This window comes from Antennarius striatus, chromosome 10 (assembly GCF_040054535.1).
Source record: "Antennarius striatus isolate MH-2024 chromosome 10, ASM4005453v1, whole genome shotgun sequence".
NCBI lineage: Eukaryota > Metazoa > Chordata > Actinopteri > Lophiiformes > Antennariidae > Antennarius > Antennarius striatus.
This window is the reverse complement of record NC_090785.1, coordinates 19,327,509-19,355,155: the sequence shown is the minus strand read 5'-3', so window position 1 is coordinate 19,355,155 and position 27,647 is coordinate 19,327,509. Positions and strand designations below refer to the sequence as shown.

The window sequence follows — 27,647 nt, the reverse complement described above, 5'->3', positions numbered from 1 at the left end:
TAGTGTGGTGGGAGATGAATGATCCAGACCTGCTCAACACACCACCTCCTGAACTACCCCTGACCGCTCATCTCCACAGTAGTATTCACAGTATCTTTTTTGCCCTCTGGTGGACGCCTGCTGAATATCTGCTCTATAGACAAATGAGCACAAACACAGACAATTCAGTCAATTTTAATAAAAACAAGTAGACAATATCAAAAATGACATAAAACCTGAAAGAGGACTGGAGGTGCAGACGGGGTGGCGTTACAGACATTCTTCTAATGCCTTCAGCGTATTTAACCAGTAATCAACCAGCCTCGACAGTCGACACGTACACAAAGTTACACTACAGACCAGACAACAGACGACGTCAACAGTTTGTTTAGAGGAGCATCATCAGACAGTGACGAGCAGAAACGAAGCTGAACTTTCCAGTGATTCTCATTTCTGGAAGACAAAGAGGTGTTTCACACCAGCAGCGACATTTCAGAGCTGTAAGGCATGAAGGCGATACCTGATGCTCAGAATGAACCGACAGGTATTGAATTCAAAGAAGTTGTGTTAGTGTGATTCTGCCCAGAATAGTTAAAAACATCAGACCTTCTTCCAGAAACACACTTATGTAAAATAGAAACTATTTACTGTCTGCTGGAGGAAGTGTCTTCATTTTTACTCTTAAATTTGAGCCTTCTAGGTGCTTCTCAATAACAGCTCTTTAATCTCACGGGATCCTGAAAACACTACTCGACCCTTTAAACGTGGGTGTTAACTCAATCCTAATCTAAACAAACTGATACCTGCAAATTCAATCTACTTTTATACGTTTTGTACATTTTGATGCTTAAATTTTCCTTTTTCCAAACAAAAATACATTTCATTAAAAAAAGAAAGACGATGTAATAAAATGCTCTTATCAGGATCTGGAGATGCGACTGGCTTCTTTACATGAGCAGAGAGACACCGGGCACCGGTCTTTGTTTCAGAGTCCAGCATTATGACCCGACACGGATCCTCGGCTCAGCCTGTTTCATAATCCAACATGAATGAAATAAAAGAAATAAAAACTGTGAAGATGTGTTCAGTGACTTAGATTCTGGTCGGTTCTTCTCAGACAGTTCAAAGTCTCAGTTCGAAGTTTTCACCACTTCCTGTTACACCTCCAGAGAAGACAAGGTAAAACTGAAAATTCCACTCCGGGTTTTTGTAGTTATCATATTTCTACATCACTCTCTTTGTCGTTGTCGTGGTCGCCATCGTAGAACTCGTTGGCCGCCTCCGGCCTGTGGGAGACACACCCAGTTAGAACCAGCTACATTTGAAGAGTCACACCATGTACCACCCAGAATCCACACTGTCTGACCTGGTGTAGTTTTCCTCGGCCCCCCTCTCGTCAGGGTCGGGCTCATCATTGCGTTCGTAGCTCAGCATGTCGGAGGGAACGTCGTGGATCTGGACGCTGGGAGCGTGGTTAAGCATCTTCAAGTTCTCAAACACCGTCTGACGGATCTGCTCCAGGTACTTCACCAAAAACACGAGAATGTCAAGAGTTTACACAACCGTTTGTCACCATGGTGACATAATCTATTACATAGAAAGTTATGTCAACATCTATTTACTCTGGAAACAGCTGTAATCATGAACTTAAAATCTGTTTCCATAAGTAGATCAGGAACTACTTTTCATTTACACGCAACTTCTTATGATTAATGAAACCCATCATTCACAATCTGCATCATCTCAGCGACATGTTTCCGTTACTAATTGTGACCCCATAAATGATTCTCCTCATTCAAAGTCACTGAGATCTGTTCACAATGTTTTGGAGGTATTGGGTTTTCACCTGTCTGGAGTTCTGGTTTTCTATCCTGGTACTGACATCAGGGTGTAGCGTGAAGTCTGGAGCAAAGTACTCAAAATACTCTGCAGAGGTCAGAAACAACAGGAGGGAAGGAGAGACTTTGTTTTTCTGCTTCACCTTCATGGCTTCATTTCTCATTTACTCCAAAGGAAAATAAAAAGTAAATCTTTGCTCTGATGGCTGAGGGAGACAAAAAACCTCAATTTGAAAAACTAACTTAAAAGTCTTTTCTGGAGTCAAACAACAACCCAACACAGACAGGAGACTCACCGCTGTAAGGCAGCTCATCGCTGATGGATTCATCCAATAACAGAGACGTCTCAAAGGTCCTGCAGCAGAACACAGCAGATATCATCACACTGTGTGTGTGTGTGTGTGTGTGTGTGTGCGCGCGCGTGTGCGTGTGTCTGTGCGTGTGTGTATTCAGCACCTACCAGCAGCGAGCCACGTTCCTGACTGTGTACCCCCCTCCTCCAAGGACCAACAGAGGAATCTTAAAACTTTTCACAAACTCCACACAATCCCTGAAACACAAATGCATGTTAAACAAACCTCATCATCAGGATCATCATCAACACAACAGGTTTTGTTAAATTCAAACCTAACTCTACCTGACACCATAACCAAGCTTGACATTAGATGTACAATCTGAAGAAGACCGATTTAGCAAATCTGTGATGATTTCAGGAGTTAAATAATTAGAGATCATAACTCAGTAAAATCTGGGGAACAAACATAATTTCTGTTGCACTGAGCTTTTCAAACTGATCTTATGTTAATGATTATTTGCACATTTTGCCAATAAAGCTACTACATATTAAAGGCTGCTGTAGTTCGCTCACAGTAAGATCTTTTGTTATATCGTTTTAAAGATTAATTTATTATATTACACTAGCAGGAACCTGTGGAAATTCCACAATAAAACAATAATATCAGACTTCATACCAAACATATGAAAACAAATGTATTGGTATTATAAACCAAACACACCCAACATAGCACTGGGCGGGCATTGTGAAGCCATAGATGAATGTTAGCAGGATAACTGTAGAAAGAAAGCTAACTAATGGTGAGATTGGGAAAGGAGTTAACGTTAAAGGAAAAAGCACCTGTCAAAAGGGCAAGTTGAAAAGAAAAGTCAGAGGAGTGATAATTCTGTTAGCTGACTACATGAACAGAACTGTATGTAGTTACTTAAAGAGCGTTTTTGTCAGATGCCCGAGGAGCATTTTGGATACTACATCGAATGTCCCATTCCAAACTGAAACCATAGCTGGACAGACTGGACAGAGAAGTACTGAGAAATGAGAAGCGGGGTTTCTACAGCGTTGGCTAGGAGACCTCTAGTGGGGGACGCTTCCCACCGACCAGCCTCACCATTTTAAAGAAATCATAAACTAACCCGTGTCCTCGTATGCTGAGGTTGAAGCAGCCCAGCCGATCACAGCCTAGAGAGTCTGCTCCACACTGAAGGAGATGGACACACAAGTTTAATCACACAAACACACAACAACAGAAGCATCATTGTTCACAACTTGATCTGAATTAACTGAACAGAACTAGAGGCAGGATCACCGACCTGCAGCACGATGCATGTTGGCTGATAAAAGTCCACAACCTGTTTAATGACTGGTTGGAATAGCTGTCTGTAGCCTGAAACACACACCACACACACACACACACACACACACACCACACACACACGCACACAGACACACACACACACACACGCAGATTACTATGACGACTGCAGGATGATTACTGACACCACAATGATTGTAATAAAGCGACTGTGTGTTCTATAACAGGTTTTTTATATACTGTAGATATAGGATCACGTTGTGCAGGAAGTGAACTCACTCTGGTCGTCGATGCCATCTCTGAGAGGAACGTTGAGGCAGTAGTAGCGACCGCTCTCAGCTCCCACCTCATACATGTCACCTGAAGGGAACACACACACAACCCTCCAACTTCAGACAAATGATAAATACATAAATGGAGGGTATGTCTCTTCTTGTGACATTATTTTAAGGAAGACATTGTTTTATATTACAGTGCGCCCTCGTGCACTTGCCCATCAACACTCGTGACTTCCCCTCATTGCGGATTTTTGGTAGTCACGTGATACCGTACGCGTATTCTATTGGCATCCAGAAGTGTGCTACGTTCCATGAATCTCGGAGCACAACGCACTTCCATGAGACACAAAAGAGCTTTAAACAAAAGGTAATACAGCCAGAAGGTGGTTTAATATCAGTATGTTAGCGTAAATAATGAGATAAATAATTTGTCACCATAATGCAGAATTCTTTATTCGTGTGTGGTAGCTAGAATGCATTAACCGCGAATAACGAGGGCGCACTGTATTTCCATGGTAAATATATCACTGTAAAACCAGTAAATATCTGTTTAGTTAAAAAAATTTGAAACTGTTCGACAAAATAATGACCTAAAGAATAATCATAAAATATATTTTTGTCAAAGTGACATGCAGATGAACGACTCTATAATAATCACGAATTTCCAGTGCTGACAAAAGCACATTCCTAACACAGATGGATGCTTAACACAATTTCTTCGGAGATATATACATATATGTAGATATACAGTATATATATATATATCTAAAGTGGCACACCTGTTCCTGGAAAAAAGTAGTTCCCGTATTTGTGGAAGGACACAGTCATGACGCGGTCAGTGAGGTAAAAGGCTTCCTGGACACCATCACCATGGTGAATGTCTATGTCAATGTAAAGAACTCTAGGGTGGTATCTGTAAAACCCACACACACACACACACACGCACACGCACACGCACACACACACACACGGCTGTAGAAACACAGACACAGGCATTATACAAATAGAATTAGCTCAGGAGTGTCTTTACTTCAGTAGCTCCAGGATACTGATGACGATATCGTTGACGTAACAAAACCCAGACGCCTGAAAAATACACACACACACATACACATAACACACACGTTAGTCTTATAACGATTCATTAATGTGATTTTGGACATGGATGAGACTAACAGGTGAGACTCTTTTCTGACCTCAAATTTCTTGGCGTGGTGTAAACCTCCGGCCCAGTTGATGGCAATATCACAGATCTAAAGACGAGAGTTGAACCCGTGTTAATATTCAGTACAATGCTTCAGCAGTCCAACCAAAGAGAAGCTGCTACTTCAGCTCATCAGTGAGGTGTTGACATCTTCTAATGGGGGATGTGGAGTGTGTGGTGCTGCACACATTCAGTTTCAATCAAAACTACGTCAGTGTCTATGCTGCATGTGTGAGGGGAGCGTCACAACATTAACTGACCCTGTGGAAACACTGGCATTCTTTAGATTGGTGTTACACTGTTTGTGCATGTGTGCTACCTTGTGGTTGAGTTGTGTAGCTCCTTGCAAAGAAGCTCCAGTGTATCTGGAGCAAAACTCAAAAAGACCTGGAAACACAGGACTGAGGAAACACACAGACACCAGACTTTAGCTGTGCTTCACTAATGACACTGAAAAAAAATTGTAAGATAAAAAATGTCATATTATGGATTCATAAGCTTTTCATTCATGCACACGGACACACACACACAAGAATTTCCTGAGATCAGCTTTTCTTTGACCAACAGTAGCTCACCAGTCATCGCCGACGTTGAAGGTGTTGAGGCTCTTGGTGAAGCCCTGCATGTTATTGGGGCTGACCTTCTGTAGGAAGTCTATGTAGTCCTCAGAGTGGAATCGACACATGTCATGCTGCGATGCTTTGTATGGTTTGAACACCTAAAAAGAAAAATATAAATAAAATGTCTCTTGATTGCTACAGCTGATTTCAGAGGGTGTCTCAATCAAAAGAGTGAAACATGTTGTTTCAGCTCGAAAGCATCAGCGGTGTGTGAATGTGTGACGCCATGCATCTGTCCTGCTCACCATCATCTTCTTGTAGAGGCCATAGTGCAGCACCAGACTGTGCGTCAGAGACAAGCGATGAGGTTTCATTGGGTGACCAGCGCCTGCCAGACAGAACCCGTTTACACATTGAAACACAGACAATTCACTAGTGAACTCAACCTGTGTCAACGTGACTTACAGGATGAGGGCTGAGTTGATCTATGAGCAGATTATTAAACATAATTACAGACATAGTTACAGACTGCCATAAATAAATGACTGCTGACAGAACAACAATATTCAGTCTGGAAAAGATCTAAAACATCTAAATAGATCAGTAGTAGAGCATTTTCAGATTATGAGTACAAGACGATTATTTGTGTCCTTACTTATTCATATCAATAATTATAAACATACAATAAGAGGTACAATAAGGTCAGACATGTGTGTCTACGTTGCTTCATATATAACGACCCCTGGAGTGCTGATCTTCTTTGTTTTTACTAAAGATCAATGAGTAAGTATACCAAACCTTTTATTTAAAATATTGGTTATTATAATAACCACTCATTACATAAGTAGATGTTAAAAACACACACATTCGACTGTAACAACAGATAGGACCATTTAACCAATAAATGTATACTCGGAGCACAGCGTGAACTAATGAGGTGAGCTAAGTGGTCAGAGGTTGTCCCGTAGAGACTGACTCATGCTAAAATAAAAACAAAAAACAAAAACAACAACAGACCGCTAAATGCGGACGGTAAAAACAAAAACAACCAAATAAAACAACTTCTGATGTCGTTAGCATGCGCCTGCTAGCTCACGTTAGCACAGCTTCCCTTCGCAGGCCTGTTCCGGTCGGTAACCAAACTCACCATAATGAAAGTTCCCTACGTCCGGGTCGTAAAAGTAAGATGTTCTGTTTGTCATTCTGAACGAAGTGGCTTCTATTTTTTTTTTAGAAACTATAACTGTTCTTGTGGCGCTAAATTACACATTTTCTTTCTATTAGCATCCAGCGGGCAGAGTAAAAACGCAAAACATACGTCATCACAAAGGGACGGTAGTGACGTCAAGGGTAGGGGGAGTTGTCACGAAACACGTTAGGTCTGCAAAATATCAAAAAAATTTAAATGTGATGTTAAAAAAAATGTAGATTTGTGTTTTTTCTTTTTGCTACTTCTTCATCCATTAAATCTTCACCAGTAGATCTGTCCTGCTTTTCCATGTTGTGCTGTGTGGGGGAAAAAATGGCAGAGGTGGTTTAGCCCTCACTGTCCATGACGTCACAGGGATAGACTCCAGCCACCGTTACCCCACAAAGAATAAATGGCTACAGAAAATGAATGGATGATTAAAGGTGTGACAATAACTGTTTCTGGATTTGTTAAATTAGTTGTTTTGCACCAATGCTCTCATTTGCCGACTTCTTCTTCTTTTCCTTTAAGATCATCGCGTTATAACAGGTGATCCCCTATAGGGGTCGCCACCACAGCATGTCATCCTTTTTCATGTCAGCCTATTTTCTTCATCCTCCTCTCTAACACCATGTCCCCATGTCTTTCCTCACTACATCCATCCACATTTTCTTTGGTCTTCTTTGCCTGGTAATGATATATACTCACCATCTCTCCTCTGAGCGTGTCCAAACCATCAGTCTGCTCTCTCTAACTTTCCGACCATCTCACTTTGGCTGTTCCTCTGATGAACTAATACTTCATAAGTTTACTTAAATCTTCTTCTTCTTTTCCTTTCGGCTTTTCCCTTCAGGGGTCACAGCGAATCAATTTCCTCCATCTAGCTCTGTCCTTTGAATCCTCTTCTCTCACACCAACTATCTTCATGTCTTCCCTCATTAAATCCATAAACCTCCTCTTTGGTCGTCCTCTAGGTCTCCTGCCTGGCAGTTCAAAGCTCAGCATCCTTCTACCAATATATTCACTATCTCTCCTCTGGACATGTCCAAACCATCTCAGTCTGGCCTCTCTGACTTTATCTCCAAAACCTCTAACATGTGCTGTCCCTCTGATGTACTCATTCCTGATCCTATCCTTCCTGGTCAGTCCCAGAGAGAACCTCAGCATCTTCATCTCTGCTACCTCCAGCTCTGTCTCCTGTCTTTTCCTCAGTGACACTGTCTCTAGACCAAACAACATCGCTGGTCTCACCACAGTTTTGCACACCTTTCCCTTCATTTTAGCTGAAACTCTTCTATCACACATCACACCTGACACTTTCCTCCACCCGTTCCATCCTGCCTGTACACGCTTCTTCACCTCTTTTCCACACTCTCCATTGCTCTGGACTGTTGACCCTAAGTACTTAAAATCCTCCACCTTCTTGATCTCTTCTCCCTCTAACCTCACTCCTCCACTTGGGTCCCTCTCATTCACACACATGTACTCTGTCTTACTGCGGCTAACCTTCATTCCTCTCCTTTCCAGGACAAACCTCCACCTCTCTAGCTTCTCCTCCACCTGTTCACTGCTCTCACTGCAGCTCACAATGTCATCTGCAAACATCATGAGTCCATAAGTTTACTTAAATATTGTTTGTGAATTAGTTCAACTGTAAGAAGAGGGAATCAAAAATTCAGTATTACATGATAAGACTTGCCTTATTACATCCCAGTGATGCCAGTGATGACATTCCGCGAAGGGGATGTATTGTAATTGTCAGTTTGTGTGTTCGTCTGTCCGTCTGTCTGTCCGTTTGTCCAACAAATATCTTCACAGGATAGAAGGACGAAAGAAATTATATTCAGGGAGGCAATGGGATGAAAATTAGATCACCACATTGACCTTGAAAAACTAGGTTAAGGTCACATTTTCACTTTTATACCTTTTTAGGTACACATCTCTGAAACATCATGACAAATAGAAAGGATCAGGGGTCTTTTATTGAATGACCCTGACCTATGAAAGTAGGTCAGGATAAAATTTTGAACTCAGGGTTGTTGCGGGATGTTGCAGTATCTGACTGCATTATTGTAATTGTCAGTGTTTATGTGTTTGTCCATCTGTCCATCCGTTCGTCTGCCCTTTCGTCCACCAAATATCTTCATAATTGTTGCAGATAGAAAGATGAAACAAAAAGCACATTACTCGAGCGTCAAAGGGGGGTAAAATGAGATGATGACCTTGAGAAAACTAGGTCAAGGTCAGATTTCAACTTTTGTACACTCAGGAACCGGATAAGATAGAAGGACGAGGGAGAAGACCAGTCTGAGTACGACCATAGATCAAAGAACTTGCTCAAGGCCAGTCAGCAGTGCTCAGGAGATGAAATGTCACTTCCCCTACTGCCAGTCCACACTTCAAGTACTTTCATCCACATGGGCCTTGAACAAGCTACTCTCCGGTCCCCAGCCAAAGACCAAGTGGACTGACCTACTGCCGCCCCCCAACTAACATGTGATCGTTATGACAGAAACTACCACAAGTTAAAGCTTTCTGTCCTCTAGAAAACAGCTCAAATGAACACATTGTACACATTTTCAAATAATGTGTGTCCCATTTGGAGTTTAACAAGACAATGCATTCCTCCAGCAGCTCTTCACACACACGACAGAGAACACTCCCACACAGCAGTTTACTGCCATACATCGGTATTTACAGATCCTTACTTTAGCTTTGTCTTTTAATGTAAGATCCCAATAATCCCATTAATGTCTCTGCCTTGTTCCCCCCAGCACTCATCATGCATCTGTTCGCCTGCTGCATGAATGATGTGGAGAACTGCTCCACATGTGATCACCACAGACAACACAGAGAAAAGAAAAAGCAAGGTTGTCATATTTAATGTTGCACAACAAGAAATAACATGAAAACACTGTCATTAACTTGAGATTTGGTTTAAGTTGTTTTTAAAAAAAGTTGCTTGAAGCCGCCTGAAGACTTGGTTGACAGAACATTATGACCAACATAATTTATTGGACACATTTTACACATCTGATTATGCATTGATTGAGATACAGTTGAACAACTCTCCACTCTTATTTGTAAATAGATGGTTGAAATAATGTCCATAGAGGTTTGAGGTTTAGATGTGCTGTGTGAGATCTGCAATCAACAACTTCCAAGATAAAATCTTGTGTGATTTAGTATGCACCTTTTTTTGCCTCATTGATAAATATGCTTTTTCAGATTTTTTTTTGATAAAGTCTTGCTCAATATAAAATCTGACAGCTAAATGAAAAGGTTTTGTAGCACGGTTGCCTCACAGCAAGAAAGGTCTGGGTTTGATCCCATTCTGTGCCGAGTTTGTATGTTCTCCCCATGTCAGCATGGGTTCTCTCTGGGTTCTCCAGCTTCCTCCGAGTTCCAAAAACATGATATTTATCACTCCAAATTGACTGTAGGTATGTGTGTGCAGAGTGGTTTCTTTTTTCCGTCAAGCGACCTTCTGCTGATGCGTCTGGGGTGTACCCTGCCTCTGGGCCCCTGGGAGTTGGGAGGAGACGAGATGATAATGGTTGTTATGTATTCAAGAAAGTGGAAGGATGGATGTATTTGTTATAAAGATTCTGTCCTTGAGATTGGGAAGTCAAAATTTCACATGGACTACAGACTGAATTGACTACAGACTGGTATAAAATTGTAGAATAGAACTGTATGTGGTCACAGTCCACACTAGTCTGCTTACCTGACTTCTTGTCATGCCTCTACCAGATCCACACCTGGTTTCCTTCTACCTGATCTCCTGGCCACCTTTAGATCTAAGCCTGGTCTTGATTGTGCTTTTTGCCTGATGATTTCTGGACACCTCTGCTTTGTTTGCCTATCTTGGCCACCGTACCACCAAGACTATTCCAACAAAACCTAAACAAAACAAAAATAGTTGCAGGTCACAGTATTCAGTTACATCCTCGAATCAATTATAGTTCAAGAGAACTTCAAAATAGTACTGACAGCAGAACAAAACTGACAACATTGTTTTTAGGATTTTTAACTGCTATTGGACGCCAATTGATGCAGGTTACATAATCACTATTCTGAGCTGCAGCTCAAAGCAGCGTGTTTACCAGCATTGTGTTCAAAGATGTCAGAACTTTCATGTTCCAAATAGGTTTTTGAGACATTCAATAAAAATGCACAAAATAACAATTTATACATTCATTGATTAATGGGTTTCACCTGCACAGATGACTCATTCACGAGATCACTGGTCCTTGACCTTAAGTTGTATTTTATATTTTATAGACTGGAGATTAATCTTTACTAGACCATTGGAAAAAGTAGAATTTGTTTTCTGAAAAGTTAGAAAGATAATTTATGTGACACTTCATGTGAGATCATGAATGTGTTATGGTCCAACAGTTTTATAGAATCTTGTCTCTGCTGAAAAAGAGAGGACAAAACATACCTGACAAGCGGTATGCATAGAGGTGCTTCAGTTCCACTGTCTGTACTCATCCGAACTGGAAAATCTCCACAGCTGGGCTGGATAATATACAATGGAAATTCTGTGAAGACTGGATGTAAGAGATGCCATGAAAAAAGAGGGAAACCCCTGAGAACAGAAACATGCAGCCATTATCGCTGTAACCTGTTAACAGATGGTTTGATGAAGCGCTCATGGTAACTTACATAAACCTGGAATCATGCTATGAGCCGGACGTTCCAGTTTTTTTATACCACTAATATTTATAGTAAAACACACAATGCAGTGTGCATCACATTAAGGTGTGAAAATGAATCTGACAGAAGCAGCAATCTTGGTTTTGGATCAGCATCATTCAGAGGTCTGATATTGTTAACATCCTTTCCTGTTTGATTTTTGTAACAGTCCTGGTAAATACACATAGCTTTACCATTAAATGAACAGGTTGACACTTTTTATACTGGAAAGAATTTATTTGATTTTAAATACAACTAAACCTTTAAGTAATGAACATCATAATCTGTCTACTTCAATCGGAGCAACACACATTTGTACGTGTACTTATGCCAACCTCACATTTGAGTATTTCATATTTTTGTAAATACTGTATTCACCATTTACAATAAATCAACATTTTGTGTATTCTGTTTAGAATTGTTTAATTTGGTAGCATAAAGCTATCTATTTCATGGATTATGTTTCTAAAATGACAATAAAAAGCAGTTTACTTCTATGTATGTTTGAAGACTGCTCCTGTTTTCAAAGGTTTTCCATACATGACAAAACTTGTTACGGGCAGCACACAACTTTTTCTGTCATGTTTACCTTTAGGACGTATTAGATTTCCATGAGAGAAACAGAAAAGCTAATAAACACACTGGAGCCACCAGCTGAATCAAGACATCAGTTGAGCTACAGTCAACAAGTGTCTAATCCACAAACTAATATTTGGAATCGAGCCTCTCTTGTGCTAAAGCCTCTCCAAATAAACTGCAAAGTTCCTTAGGATAGAAAAAATGGTATGAAAACCACTTCTCAGACCACAGTACTGCATTATAGGGTAAAGAAACAAAGAGCAAGTGAAGGCAGTGAAGATATATGGAACTAGAGAGATTAGCGAGAGCAAGAGAGATTATGACAGAAAGAACATCAAAGTTTGTGGGATTAAAATAATGGGAGATCAGCAACAAGAGATTTCAAAGGAATGACTCAGAACATCATACTAAAGGACAATAGTACTGGACCTTTTCAGATTTGTAATAAACTAAAGAAATGTAACCTAGAGGAAGAAGGAGCACAGAAAAAACCTTACAGCTGCAGATAATATGGGTGTTTTTATCTATCTATCTATCTATCTATCTATCTATCTATCTATCTATCTATCTATCTATCTATCTATCTATCTATCTATCTATCTATCTATCTATCTATCCATCCATCCATCCATCCATCCATCCATCCATCCATCCATCCATCCATCCATCCATCCATCCATCCATCAATCCACCCATCCATCCATCCATCCATCATTAACCGCTTACCAGAGAGTAAGCCACTCTACGGAAGAAACTCATTTCAGCCGCTTGTATTTGGGATCTTGTCCTTTCGGTCATGACCCAACGCTCATGGCCATAGGTGACAGTAAGAACATAGATTGACCGGTAAATCAAGAGCTTCGTCTTCGACTCAGCTCCTCCTTAACCATTGACTTCTTGCAGAGTCAAATTATGTTGTTCTGTTACGTAGTGTTCACAGCTCAGCCAACTACATTGTGCACATCTGTGCTGCTAACAATTGGATCATCTTGACTTCATGAGGATGATTCAAAGTCCTCTAGAGTACAGGGAGTTATTCATGACCAATCCATGTTGGGCAGTTGTTACCTCTCTCCTGACCACAGTTCACAGTTTACCTAAATCATATATTTACAAGTTAGAACATCTATAAAAAATGTTCTAAAAGTATTGACAACACCCGAAAGTTTGGCATCAATCCGCCCTTTTGTCATTAATTTGGATACAGTACTTGAAATTTCAAGGTTAGTTTTAAAACAATGCATTAACTTTGAAAGTATTTTTTACTTCCATCATCCATCCAACTCTAAAGAATCTAAAGTCTCACAATGACCAATGTCTCTCACTTTAGAGACATTGATCACATAGATATGTCCGATAGTTAATCACACCATTCAAGCACTGAAGCTCTTTCCTGCTATGTTAGCTGTGGGTGCCTTGCTAGTCACAGTCTGTTGCGGTCTCTTCATAGCATCATTTGCAGGCTGTCAAAGTTTAAATATGCTCTCCTTCATATAAGGCTAACAGCTGTATGCTATAATGTATATTTTCATTAGTGTGTAAGGGCCCTGAACACAAACACACACGCACACATACACGCACACATACACGCACAAGGGGCCTGTAGGCGGGCAGTGAGAGGTAGAGTGGTGGGCAGCTCCTTCTTGGTGCGCCCTAATGAGCAACTTGTAAAGGCTGATGGCGCCTTGCTCAACTGTTCATCGGTAGTGCTCCAGAGATGAGCTGGGATGGATGGACGGGCAAGAGCAGGAATTGAATTGCCAACCTTGTGATCATTGGATGACCTGCCCCAACCACTGAGCCACTGTCGCCCAACATTATTATATCCAGTAAAATAATGTGTTTTCTGATTCACTGTGGTGACCCCTGAAGGGGAACACCGAAAGGAGAAGAATAGGATAATAATGTGTTTTTCTGTTGTTTCTCCTGATAGAAACCAGATTATTTTTCAAGTCCACGCGCTCTTCCTGGGCTCTTCCTCCTTTGAATTAGCTAATGAATAATTAGCTAATGAATAATTCATTTAATTGAAAAAAAAATAATGTACCAGGCAAAACTCTGTGGTGGTATTTAACACACCTTATGGTTCTCAGTTTATCATGCGGTCTGGATGAAGCAACATGTTTAACAGTTGATATGTTTTCCATTTTTACCTGGTTTTCACATAGAGGGTTCATTAGTCAGTCATTTGGCACAGGAGCCACCAACAAAACAAGGCAGGGAAATTCTTTTCTAATATGGAGGAGCCATAGAACTGTCTACTTGAGAGTTTACAGATAAGGCATTTATGCACACACATGTTTACACACAAAGAAAACATGACGGGAAGCCTATCAAAGCAGGATGCAAAGCTTGTCATTGCTAACAATGAGCTAACAATGAGCCACTTGTGTGCGGGTGTTCACTTTGTGTTAGAACAGGAATGTGATGTAAGCATGCTGCTGAGATGAGGATCACAGAACCGGAACCAGACAATGTGATCATCATAAACTGGTGACTGAAATGTTTTGGTTTTTTTTAAATTTACTGTACTAGGTAAAATTCCATATAATATTAAAAAAGTAGAGAGAGAAGGTTCTAAGTATGTCAGGCTCTTCTTCTTCTTCTTTTTTTACCACTAAACAATAGAAAATATTCTATGTAGTGACTCTGGCACCTATCAGACTTTGTTCGGTAAAATGAATGGGAGGCTTTGTTTTCAAGTTTGACAAGCAGCATCATGATAAATAATTCAGAAAACAAAACTATTCTTTTTATTTTTAAAATGAGCTTTTGTGACTTTCTGTTAGCAGTGAAAATAGAATCTCCTCAGTGAGAGAAAATAGACAAGAATATATTCCTACAACGTTAACATGAACCATGATAACTGGACAAACACTACTGACTGATGAGGATCATTTCATGTCAAATCTAATGTATCTTTATAACTATTTCTACATGTATTCATGTATTAATTTTTCACCAGCTACAATTTAAACCTAAAATAGGTTTAATTAAAAAGGTTCAATTGACTTCAATTTCACATTTAAAAAAAAAAAAAATTATGTGAATGACTACCTTTACAATGATGGTCATGAAAGATTTTACAAACTTTTTCATCTTTTTCCCCCAAGCTCATTAAAATATAAACGAAGCTGGGCACATTATGGAGACACATTAACAACAGAGCTCTGGTACAAAAGAGCTATTCATATAGACTTGTTTAGAGTATGAGCGTTGACTTAAGTGTTTCCAAATGGTAACAAGATCAAACCTCAGTAAACAGACAGTCAGAACTTAAACACAGTTGAAGTAACATGACACTGCTCATGTATTTAAAATCCAGGCTTTACATTTCTACATGAATAAAACTCATTAAACCCTGTAAATTGTGCAGTACAAACAAGTTACGATGCTCTAAATAGTTAATTTAACTCTGTGAACTCTATCTGCACAGATCATTATTTAGGCTGATTGCTAGCCATTGAAAAAGTGCATCAATGTGTGGAGCTGCAAGCACAAGCTTGATGCTTTAAAAGAAATTATTATAATTGACAATTTGTATTAAAAAGCCAACGTGTATGTACCTCAGGATGAAGAACAGAGAAGAGGAGTGGTGGGGGGGGACTGCCAGGGAAAAAGAGAAATAAAGCAGAGATGGAGAGAGGAGGTAAACAGTTGAAGAAAGAGAAAAAAAAGGAAACAGTGAATGTGATAATGTTTCCAACAGAATTGCCTGCGGGAGCTCAGTGAGAGAGAGTGAGGGATGGATCAAGCAGAGAGAGAGAGAGAGATGAATGGAGGAGGTGAAGGAAGGAGCCTGAGTGTAGGAGGGGATGTGGAGACAGCATTCCTCACTGCAGTTATAGAAGGAGAAGAGGTAGAAGCTAATCTGAAATCCAGATGCCTGAAGGACCAACAGAAAGCACTCCATCTCTTCTCCTCTTCAGAACTCAGGACCTCGGTGGCTTTACAAGTCAGCAAACAGCCGCAGGACTACAACATCCACTGGACACGTTTTTACGCCTTTTCTTTTTTATAAAAGTCAGACTTCTAGCCTGAAGTCCAAACTAACTCCTTATTTCCAGTATGTTTTGTGCTTAAAACTGATTTGTCCCCCCTTCTGGAGGAATTTCCAGGTGAGTCTCTTGAGGTTTTTATAAAGAGAATGTGTTAAATGCTCCCAGATGTAAAGAATAGTTTAAACTTTTGCCTAATGAGTTCAGATTTTTATGTTTTCATAATATTTAAGCAGTCAGGTTTTACTGTAAAATTCTACTTTACAATTTCCCATCACTTGCTGAAGTAACAGCAGAGATTTGCATGGCCTGTGATTTCAGGGTTGTGAGCCAAACAGAAGTTGATGTGCGGCTGATGAATAATTGCCCTCATTTGAAACGTATTGCATTAGCCTGGAGCCCAAAGCTAAAGTTCTGGTGCTAAGTTTGTCTTCACAGAATCAAAGAACGCATCTAGTTTTTTATGTCATTTCATACTTGCTGTCATGCATTGACAGAAGCGTTTAGTGTCACAGAACATTATATGGTGACTGAATATCATTAAGTGATATTAAGACCGTGTTTGTTTCCTCTACTGATAAATTTTATTGCTTATTACAGGAAAGCTATGGCTAAACAGATTTTCAAATGTGGTCCTCAACTAAATGCAATCTATTTTTGTCTTTCCACCAAAAATCCTTTAAAAACTCTAATAGAATAAAAGGGCAGATGATTAAAGAATCTGAAATTGTAAATATTTATAATTTATATACTGTGCACAAGAGACAGACTTTTCTGTCAAACACAGCCTTTGTTTAGAAAGTTTGTTTACTACAACTAGATCCTTTGGCGAAAACCATTTAAATGTTATTGGTACCAATGAACCCTTCAGGCAATGAGGGTCTCTATATAAATACTCTCTAAAGTAGCTATTAGACACATGCAGCTTGTTTTAATGACTGACATGAGCCATGCTTGCTGCTTGTTCCCTATACTGTACCAAGTGTTTTAGATTTGATTTAGAATTATTATATCATTTATGTGGGTGGAAAATCAATCAAGAGCTATAGTTACAGCAACCAGCTGACATTCAGACAGAGGATTTTGTATTCATCCCATACACTACATGTGGAGTAAGTACAAACCTTGCTTCATGACATTAAGAATAAAAATTATATTAGTTGTGTTGTTTTGATCAAAATAACTGGTTTTACACCCCCATCTAGAAGTAAGTTAATAAAGTTCTAATTATTTCCAAGCATCTCTGATGTCTCAGTCAATTTAAATTAAGTACCACAAGTCAAACATGCATTGGTGTATTGATTGGGGTGATGTATAATCATCAAATGTAATAATACACCAGAAGAATGATGTTTAAAAAAATATTTGCACAACAGGGTAAAACATTGACATTTGACAGCATTAAAAGAGATTTGTGAATGAGAATATATAAATAGCATGATACTTTGTCGTGAATGGAATGGAAAACAGGTGGGAATCATATTGTAGTTCCCTCTAGACATGTGTTATGTGAATAAAACAGCTGTGACTTGATAGTCGGTGTAATTCCTTTCACATAAAGATGTCTTGGCCTCAGGAAGACACAGAATAAACATTAAAATTGTACAAAGGGTTATGCACCATGTTGCAGAACTTCAGCCACATCTATGGCCAATAAACAAAAGGTAACCAAACAGAATGGGAAATGGTTATCGATTCTGAAATGTGCTACATATTTGACATTTAAGAAAAATATTTTTTGGGATTCACTTCAGCTGTTACTCATCCATCCATCCATTTTCTTGGAGACAAGGTGAGATTATTTCCTTGTCTACAACTGCTTCTCCTTTGAGGATGACAGGTGTTGTTGGAGTCTATCCCAGTTGGCGATGGCAGAGAGGCAGGGTACGCTCCAAACATGTCGCCAGTGCATTGCGGCGTCACTCATTCAGCTCTTAACTTCTTTGAACTTCCCTAGAACTTTCCTCTGAAGGTGAAACATGCGTTCTTGGCGTATAAAAAAGTAAGTAATACTCATCAAAATGTCTCCTAATGTGACTTATTACAGAGAATAAGGACATATTGACATTTTATGAACATTTTCTCAACCTCGACTTATTTATTAACTTATTTTTAACTTTACATTGAACTTTCATTCTTTTAAAGACACATAGTTCTAATGTAGTATTCTTGAAAACTGTAATTAATGAATAATCTCAAGATTTACATATTCTTTCTTTCATAGACAGCATAGTTATATTGCCACTACAACTTTCAAAGTGACCATTTTCACATTCCCATAATTTTCTTGTCAATATAGTAAGTTATATGGAAATAAAAACTCTCTTCATATAGCTGAAGTTGTGCTGAAGATAAACATACCAAGCATGGGTATGTTAAATCATTTTAATGTGGTAATAGAGACAAATATCAAAAGTACCAAAAAACGGCCAAAATAGGTCAGGGCTGTAGAGGTTAAGATGCTGGAGCATATTTTATTAACAACATAAAACTACTAAAGATTTCCTCTGCTCTGTTTATATCCAGTCACATGTCAGCTACACACTCATTAAAATACACACTTTGGGTTTCTCTGCTCAGCGTGTTGCTCTTTATTACAAGGAAACAACTTTGTCAGGGAGGATTGCAGGAGGTGACGTTACAAGCTGCTGGAAAATACAGTAGAGTTGGGAAAACCTACTGTATACCAGAGCACAGATGATGAAATGACTAACTAAGCAGAGGTCTACATAATTTAAATCTGCCTTGAAGTGCCAGGTCTTTGTGCTATATTTGCATCAGCAGAGAGATGGAAATGTAACACATATAACTTTTAGAATGGGAATACAGAAACAACATCCAAAGTGTAAGAATGGAACTGAAACAACATGGAAAACCCGGATGAATTTTATGAGAGCACTCAGCAAAAGAGACAGGACCATCATGAGTGTGGAAAAGCAACATTTTCTCTTGAAATGAAATGATCTTCTCAACAACAAAGCCCTGCTGGCTGCTTTATTTTTTTTATTTTTTTTTTAAGATTTCAGATTACTTGCTTGAAATTATATTTTTCACCACCATAGTTTGTTTTGTTTGTTTGTTTTTGTTTGCTGTTTTTGATACACATTATGTAATTGACAGGACTCCTACGTTCCTCCCTACATATACATTATATGTAGTCCCAAATGTTTGCTTCTTTCTGCAGCATGGTGCCATGGTTCAAGCAATTTATCTATGTCATGTGGGAGTCCTGGGAGTTCTAAGTGATTTCAGAGAAACTGCTCTCTCATCATCCCATCTCTCCTAATCTGTTTTCTCTGTCACTTTTTTCAATAGTCTGCCGTCCTCTCCTACTACATCATATTTCCTTTCCTGCACTGTCCCTTCCTTTATTTTTATTCACTCTTTAAATCGCCTTGCCTTGTTGCTCCTTGTTTTAACAACCTCCTTCTATTTCCTAACCTGTCTGTCTGTCTCCAAAGCACTGACATAATAGATCTGGTAAAGCCATTAGGGGAGACCAGGAGCAAAGAGCTCACCATTTGACAGTGTATCCTTGTGATCAGCACTTGTGATCAGCACCAGATAATGACTGATCTGACACCTTTACTGCTTTGTAAGTTAAAGGTGAAGTTGTTGCAGAAACAGGTTTTAGTCTTATCTGCAATGTTAGAAGTGAGGTTCAGTGAGCAGCTGTGTAAAACACACAATAAAAGAGCCAATATTCAACAGGTCAATAGATTGACCTCGGCAGGTGAACTGACACCTCCCACCATCAGCTCACACTCCAAAATTGTTTGCCCGACACAGGTCTTGAACTACTGACCCTCCGGTCCCCACCCGAAGTCTTAGTAGACTGGGTTCCTGCTGTTACTAGAAACTACTACTGTTCAAACTTATGACACAGAGTATCCTACTGTCAGGGTAGCCTTTGACCACTGCCATTCATCATGAATAATTCTGTAGCTGACCCTGACCTCCGCATACAGGACAATCATATTTAATGGTCAAATGATTTACCAATTTATATATTTTGAAATAATTGTTCAAATGAAAGAGTGAGCGGAAGCAGTGTGGAGGGAGGGAGAGTGGGAGGGATGGATGGATGGATGGATGGATGGATGGATGGATGGATAGATGGATGGATGGACAGATTTAGAGTTAAAGATGAGCAATTCATGGCTTGACATATAGATAGTACAGTGCCATCTCTCAAAGCTGGAACTGTTTGTTCCACCAACAACACTCACAGTGAGGAGTACTTTCCAGAACAAGGTACTACCATTTGTGCTCACACTCACATCTACAGTTTGGTGTGACCAGTTTACCTCAGTTGCTTGTTTTAGGTGGTGGGAGGACACCAGACACCAGAGAGAGCCCACGGGGACACAGGGAGAACATACAAACAGAAAGGAATCACACCCGGAACCTTCTAGCTGTGAGGTAACAGCACTACCCACTGCACCACAATGCGGCCTGTATTGAGATGTAATGACAGAAAAAATCATGAATTAAATGATGTATGTGCATTCAGATCCAGATAAGTCTCAGAATTACATCTACTCATCCCCTCCTACAAAATATAATCAAAATACATCAATAGCTTCTTGCACAAATGAATAGTCGCATGTAGTAATATAAAAATACAGATGGATAGAATTGACTAAACTAAATGTGAATAGGTTTACACCAAACCTAAAGAAGGAAGTATATAACGTTAACCCCTGATTCAAACCCTCCTCCATGTTTTCCTGCAGGTGAATTGAGCATTCAGATCCAATCATGGCATTGGGGCATTGTACCATGGTCTCCTGGAGGCTGGCTGCAGTGTGGTTTCCACTGCTTTTCTCGTCACTGCTATGGCAAAAGGTGAATCTGCCTGATGTTCAGTGTGAACATGTTTGGTTCATTCATTATCCACAGTCAACAACATATTTGCTGGGTTTAACATGCTAATGATGGATGATGAGCTTGGGATATACTTTTTAAAAATACATTTAATAACAGTGTATCTTGAATTAATACGCACAAGAACATGTGATTTTTCTCTTTTGTACCACGATCCATTTCTCCTCTACTTTCTTCTCTGTAGATACATGCCATCCCATCTTGTCCAGGGAGATGTAGCTGTCCTGGCATTAATGAGGTCCACTGTACGTTCAGACGTCTCACCTCCATACCAAAAACCTTCCCTAAAGACACATCAAGGCTCAACCTGGGGTAAGAGTCAACCAGCATGCATTGGTGTAGATGAACAGAAGATTTGAGACATATTGTGAATGGCAATCAACAGGGGGAAAAATATACACTCTGGAAAAACAGGAAACAGTGTGGAACACCAGAGAAGTGTTTCATTTAGCTAACGAATCATCAGCACCAGCTCTATTGGCTAAAAAATACTAATGAAAGTTCTTTTTAAGAGGACCTAACCTGTCTGTATATATTAACCTGCACTTTTGTTAAAACCAAACACATGCATATGCTCTTTTGTATAGCCATTACAGGGCTTAAGTAAATATGTTTGAATCAGGTCGGCAACAACAAGTGGTGAAATAGCCCCACTATCTTCAAGTCAAATTAGAAAAGTAGTTCATTGTCACCACGAGCCCACAGCATTTTGGCAGAAGCTTTGAGTCGGATTTATTATAAAGAAATACTGCATATTGTGAAGAAACACAGGCTGATGAACACACAAACACACACGCACACAAACACACACACACACCACACGGAGTACAGACGCTCCTCTACTTACGTTCATTTGTTTTACATTTTTTAGATTTTACGTTTGAACTGACTGTATTTTGTAAAAATAAAAATTGTGAGTGAATTTTTGAGTTTAGCGTGCTCTCCGTGGTATGAGACTTTCAAACAATCTTACGTTTGACACTGCGTCCATTGTTTACATGGCGCAAACGACAGACTGAATGTGCCTTTCCTCTTCCTAGTTCATCACGTGTCACCCTTGTGTTAAGAAGTGTCTGTGATCTTTGTGTTTGCACATACATTGTTTTGCGTATTTGTAACCCTAAGCAAATATGGTTGGTCAAAAGCGTAAGTCTACAAGTGATAATGGTAGTCAAAAGAAGCGATGCTTTATAAGATTATAGAATTTATGGATGTACATACAGTATGAACTGAGCCCCTTCTTGTTCGCTATGGTGATGGACAGGCTGCAGTGAGAGCAGGGAACAGGTGGAGGAGAAGCTGCACATGTCAAAAGTTTTGGAGATAAAGTCAGAGAGGCCAGACTGAGATGGTTTGGACATGTCCAGAGGAGAGATAGTGAATATATTGGTAGAAGGATGCTGAGTTTTGAACTGCCAGGCAGGAAGCCTAGAGGAAGACCAAAGAGGAGGTTTATGGATGTAGTGAAAGAGGACATGAAGGTAGTTGGTGTGAGAGAAGAGGATGCAGAAGACAGGGTTAGATGGAGGCAACTGATTCACTGTGGCGACCCCTGAAGGGAAAAGCTGAATGAAAAGAAGATACAGTATGAACGGTCACACATTACTGGAACGTACTGTAACAACTTACTTTCATTTTCACATTACGTTCGGCTGTTGGAACGTAACTAAAACGGAAGTTGAGGAGCGTCTGTATATTGCAAGCTCATTGCTGATTCACGTGAAAAAGCTGAAGTTACATTATAATAGTAGGGATGAGTGAGTACACCACTATCTGTAACTGTATCTGTTCAACCATCTAAATTATCTTTACCCGTATCTGTACTTAGAATGGGCGGGACTTAAACCGGAAGTGTGTGTGGTTTGACCAGAAATGGGTGGGGCTTAAATCGGTACGTTATTTAAGTCTGAAATTGATATGGATTGATCAGAAGTTGCTATATTTATTGTTTATTTTACAAATATTTACAGAATAGCCTCAAAATTGAAATTCAAATCAATGTTTCTGATCACAAGAAAAGAGAGATCACGTGTGTGTGTGTGTGTGTGTGTGTGTGTGTGTGTGTGTGTGTGTGTGTGTGTGTGTGTGTGTGTGTGTGTGTGTGTGTGTGTGTGTGTGTGTGTGTGTATGAGTGTGTGTGTGTGTGTGAATTATTAATTTGAATTGAAGTGAGAAAGTGTCAAACTAGAAGCAAGCAGGAGTGGAGGCGCTGACAACACAAGCAGTTTTAAGCTCTGTCTGGTCAATGCACCGCGTATGTGTAACAAAACAAGAAACAAGTTCACCAGGTAACTTTAAATAGAAGCAAGCTGAAGAAAACCTAAGGAGAGCAATGTGAGTTACAGTGAAGCCGTGCACAGAGAGATCAGTCAATGTCTGTGTGTGTGAGAGTGGGGCAGCGACAGCTATGCTCTGGCTGCAGTCTTTGTAGGGAGGGGTGGCCGCTTTGTGTGACTGGCCAATCACAGAGTGTGAAGACAGTCCGTTATGATGAGGATTTCCTTCACCACGCGCACAAGTATTGATGAGTTTTACTTGTATCATGCTCGTACTTATCAAAAATGCTTTATCCGTACCGGATACTCGTCTGAAACGAGTACCTGGCTCAACCCTATATACTAGGCTTGTCATCGTGGCTTTGCAAACTTAAGCAGGAGGAGCAGCCCTTTATGCCTAGAGTTTCTCTACATGTTCAGGTGGTGTGCATGAAACAGAATGAAGTATGTTACTTCATACATGAAAGGAATGGAGGATGGTCTGAATTTAGGTTGTGCAACATACAATAGCAAAAGTGTACATTAACATGATCTGTAAGCATTGGTGATCTCGTAAGCTGAAATGTTCTCAACACTAGTCCACCTTCCTAACAGGGGAAATAGCCTGCTATAGGTTCACACCATCCATGTTGCGCGACGATTTAATTACACTTCATCTTGGGCTCAGAACAATGATACATAAGTTCATAATTGAACGCAAGTATCATTGGATGATGTATGTAATAAATATACATGCATACATACATCTTCAAATGAACCGCTGATTGTTTAGAAGAAGCAATCCAACACACACAGATTTCTGGTGAACTAGAGATGGGTGTTGGTATCTAATAGCCCACATTTTTTCCAAAGCTGGCATTGTGACAATGGAACATTGCACTCATTTAATTCTTTATGTACTCTGTTACAATGCAGTAGTGATGAAATGTGAGAAATAGCATAATTATGTTTGCCAAAAGTAAATCAAGTTGCATATGAAAATAAAAACAATAATTCTTGCCTAAAAATTATTCAGGTAAAGTACATTTGTACGTACAAATTTGACCTAAACTTTCAGGGATTGCAAAACAAAAAAGAAAAAAGTCAACCGGATAAAACAAATGTGAACTGCAGCATCCTTAAGTTCAAATCCAGTGCGGTGGCCAACCAACTAACCAATAAAATGGTGAAAGCAACGTAAATAAAATTTGCCCGACAGGTCAGAAAACAAATGTCTTCAGCTAATGGCTGTCAGACAAAGTCATCTGACTTTTACCGTGACATTTTGCGAATGAGGACACAATTTCAGGTCCAGGGTTTGCATAGGTCTCTACCATCCCTCCATTGATCCATTCTTTCCAGCTATTGTTTTCACCTTCATTTGAAAGGTCACAGTGCGCAGGCACACATGCGAGCACAGACGGCAAACCAGTTCTAGTTTCCTGTCACTTATGGCCCTTTTTCATCCCAGTAACTGGTTCTGTTTATTTTCTTTCTCTCTCAGCTATAACAGCCTGACAGAGGTGGAAGGGTCAGAATTCAGGATGCTGAGGCAACTGGAAATGCTCATGTTACATGGTAATGACATTACCACAGTACACCCAGGGGCATTTTACAACCTGAGATCTCTACAGGTATAGTATGTGTACCTCTGTGTAGGTTTCCTTGTTTAACCTGATATCTTATAGTATGGTTAATCTAGCATCCTTATATAAAAGGGAACAAGGGCACTTCAGCAGGAGGTGAGCTGACACCTCTCCAGCTACTAGTTCTTAGCCTGGACTTTGGTCAACACTGGACTTGAACTGGCCACCCAACTGGTCAAGTCCCTGTGGACTGAGCTACTGCAGCCATGATTTATCATAAATTCACATATTTTAGTGTTGACTCTTACGGCCAGTTCATTTTTTTTCTTTTATGTTGCAGGTTTCATTTATTGAGCATTTAATTTCTAAAACTAAAAAAAGGTTGAAAATTCAAATAGATGTCTAATTTTGTTCTTGTTTCCAAGAGTAAAGTTGAAAAAGCATGCAGCGATTTCAAATATTCTAAATTCAAGTTCGTTATTGCATATGTGCAGTAGTGGACCAGGGATATAAATCCAAACAGAGCTGGAAGGCACAACATATACACCAAAGACGGAATATCAGATTAGTTGTAATCACAGCCCATCATTAAGAATTTGTTTCTTACAAGATCAGACACCCCTATTTTGTTGAGATGCATTAGTTCCAAAAAAATCCTCCTCAAGAGAATTTAATTAATTAATTAATTAATGTTCAATATCTGTACAAACCTTCTTGTAAACAAGTTTGATTGTTTACATATGTTAAATTTTCCATACCTGGCTATAATCATAGTTGATCAATGCCTAACCTAAATATATAATTAGGCTACAGCCTAATTATACTTTGCGAGTCACAGGTCTACTGGAGCCTATCCTAGCTGACTAAGGCCAGGAGTTGGGGCTCCGTCGCCGGTACATCGTGGGGCCATCTAAAAGACAAACAACCCTTCACCGCACATTCACACCTACGGGCAATTTAGAGCAGTCAGTTCACCTCAGCTGCATGTTTTTGGAGGGACCTTCTCACTGTGAGGTGGCAGCACTACCCACTGCACCACTGTGCTGCCATTGATGTAACATTATAAAATAGTGAACCATGATTGAGCTGCCAAACACCACAAGAACAGGGTTGTAAGTAAATGACGTCCACCCAAATAATTAAGCATATGCTCATTAATTAGGCATATGCTCATTGATTCCTCTGCGCATGCGCGAGCAGGCTGCAGTTTCCGCTGCTCAGAGCGAGTTTGGTATGATTAATTTTGCGTTTTTTTCTATGTTTCTGTGTATATTAGTACAATTTCCTCTGGGATTAATAAAGTATATATCTATCTATTACAAATAATGAGGGTCTTGTTGGGTTGATATTGATCCACTATAATCAAAATTATGCTATTTGCTGTTTCCTAATCTCAAATAATGATAGTATTTTTTTCTGTTTTTTTCTAGATCTTGAAGTTCAGTTACAACAAGCTCACATCGGTAAACCCGGGTCTTTTTGAAGGCCTCGTTGGTTTAATCCGTCTCCATTTGGACCACAACCTCATTGACTTCATAGAACCGTACTCCTTCTCAGGCTTGACCTCCCTCAAACTCCTGCAGCTGGAGGGGAACCTTCTTAAAGAGATCCACCCTCATACCTTCATAACGCTGTCACTCCTTGGAACCTTTTGGACATCTGGACTAAAGTAAGAAATATGATACTTATTTGTTTATTCAATTTGAATCAGTTTTTCGAAGATATTTATATTTGTTCAACTAGAGTTTACCATATTTTTGCCTGACTTCAAAAAGTACTTTGCAAACCAATAAGACTTCTTCAGAAGAGATGTCCTTGTTTACCCAGATACCAGTTAAAAGATGCACAGTTTTGTTAAGTAGCTTATGATACTGCAGAAAATTTACCTCTTTGTAGGTGGGCAGTTTAGTCACCCTGCAAATGAAGAAGTGAAGGAAACACTGTTATGTTTTTGTGTTAGACACTTACACCTGTCAGACAATCTGCTAGACCAGCTTCCTGCTGCAGCATTGAACACAGCACCCAGGCTTGAAATCCTCTCATTACACGGTAACCCCTGGATCTGTGACTGTCAGCTTAACTGGTTGGTCGAATGGAGCGCCACACACAAAGGTAAAACTACATGCATGATTACCTCAGTCTGATTTTATCACATGAGAGCTTTCATTTCTAAAGTTTATGGGAAAAACATTTTTATCAGTGTCATTAATGGCCAAATGAAGCTATACCAATTTATACAGACAGACGGACGGACGGACGGACGGATGGATGGACGGACGGACGGACGGACAGAAAGACAGACAGACAGACAGACAGACAGATACTTTATTAATCCCGGAGGAAATGTCACATATCCACTGCTCAGGCATTACATAATGACATACCACAGGACATACCACAAGGCATACACTACACTAACAGACACATGTAGCACTAACAGGACATATACTACACTTTAACTAAAATATAATCAGTATAAAATTAAAATATAAACATTATAAAATTAAAATATAAGCAGTATAAACTTAAAAGTTCAGCAGTAACTCAATAAATTCCTCAAATTAAGAGCAACTTTCTCTGACTACCACAGTCTCAAAGTGACTAAAACTCCTGAACATTATTTCCCATACAAGCTAACAATGAGAAATCAGAGGTTGCTGGAAGAATCCATAGGTATTTTTTCTGTTAAATTCCACCTTTAAATTCCTAAATGTTTATCGGTACTGATCCAAAAGTACAATTCAGCTACAAACGCTTAAAACCATAACACATGCAAATTTTGGGATAATGTTTAGTACGACCGTGAAACCAAACTATAAACCTTTTGGGCACTATGTCTGGAGGAGGAAGAATGACCCTGGTGCTGAAAACAACACGCTAATCACAGTGAAGCATGGGGAGGCTCAGTGATGCTCTGGGGCTCACACCAGACTTAAGGCCTTCATAAGAAACTACAGATGATTGACAGTGAGGGGTTTAATCATTT

The 27,647-nt window shown here is 39.6% G+C and overlaps 2 protein-coding genes and 1 long non-coding RNA gene across 6 annotated transcripts in view; 1 reads left to right on the top strand and 2 right to left on the bottom strand.

Moving 5' to 3' along the window:
- Nucleotides 1–158: 158 nt before the first annotated feature.
- hdac3 (histone deacetylase 3) lies at nucleotides 159–6,785 on the bottom strand. 2 transcript variants are annotated; one of them, XM_068325259.1, is made up of 15 exons: nucleotides 6,614–6,785; nucleotides 5,772–5,854; nucleotides 5,482–5,624; nucleotides 5,226–5,307; nucleotides 4,899–4,955; nucleotides 4,733–4,788; nucleotides 4,482–4,615; nucleotides 3,704–3,784; nucleotides 3,423–3,496; nucleotides 3,246–3,310; nucleotides 2,278–2,367; nucleotides 2,114–2,172; nucleotides 1,826–1,905; nucleotides 1,346–1,503; nucleotides 159–1,265 (listed from the first exon to the last, which is right to left on the bottom strand). In XM_068325259.1, exons 1-15 carry the CDS (start codon nucleotides 6,666–6,668, stop codon nucleotides 1,196–1,198), a joined length of 1,287 nt encoding a protein of 428 aa, XP_068181360.1. In that variant the 5' UTR covers nucleotides 6,669–6,785; the 3' UTR covers nucleotides 159–1,195. The 2 variants fall into 2 exon arrangements, with proteins under 2 accessions (XP_068181360.1, XP_068181361.1); XM_068325260.1 differs by lacking the exons at nucleotides 159–1,265; nucleotides 1,346–1,503 and having other exon boundaries at nucleotides 1,889–2,023.
- Nucleotides 6,786–9,580: 2,795 nt separating this feature from the next.
- Nucleotides 9,581–27,647, bottom strand: part of LOC137603246 (uncharacterized) — a 24,141-nt gene continuing 6,074 nt past the window's right edge. The window contains exons 1-4 of one of the 3 annotated variants that reach the window (XR_011037237.1): nucleotides 22,042–22,129; nucleotides 11,103–11,211; nucleotides 10,383–10,558; nucleotides 9,581–10,180 (exon numbers count right to left, since the gene is read on the bottom strand). This is a non-coding gene — a long non-coding RNA (uncharacterized lncRNA). Of the gene's footprint in view, nucleotides 10,181–10,382; nucleotides 10,559–11,102; nucleotides 11,250–22,041; nucleotides 22,130–27,647 lie in introns of those variants that run through there. The other 2 variants (XR_011037236.1, XR_011037238.1) reach the window with 2 other exon arrangements.
- The window catches only part of si:ch211-159i8.4 (matrix-remodeling-associated protein 5), a 24,945-nt gene continuing 13,127 nt past the window's right edge, over nucleotides 15,830–27,647 (top strand). Inside the window, exons 1-7 of the mRNA XM_068326496.1 lie at nucleotides 15,830–16,053; nucleotides 20,259–20,355; nucleotides 20,670–20,781; nucleotides 21,005–21,132; nucleotides 24,580–24,709; nucleotides 26,092–26,330; nucleotides 26,622–26,773. Of these exons, the coding sequence (XP_068182597.1) occupies nucleotides 20,695–20,781; nucleotides 21,005–21,132; nucleotides 24,580–24,709; nucleotides 26,092–26,330; nucleotides 26,622–26,773 (736 nt within the window). The 5' untranslated portion in view covers nucleotides 15,830–16,053; nucleotides 20,259–20,355; nucleotides 20,670–20,694. The remainder of the gene's footprint in view (nucleotides 16,054–20,258; nucleotides 20,356–20,669; nucleotides 20,782–21,004; nucleotides 21,133–24,579; nucleotides 24,710–26,091; nucleotides 26,331–26,621; nucleotides 26,774–27,647) is intronic.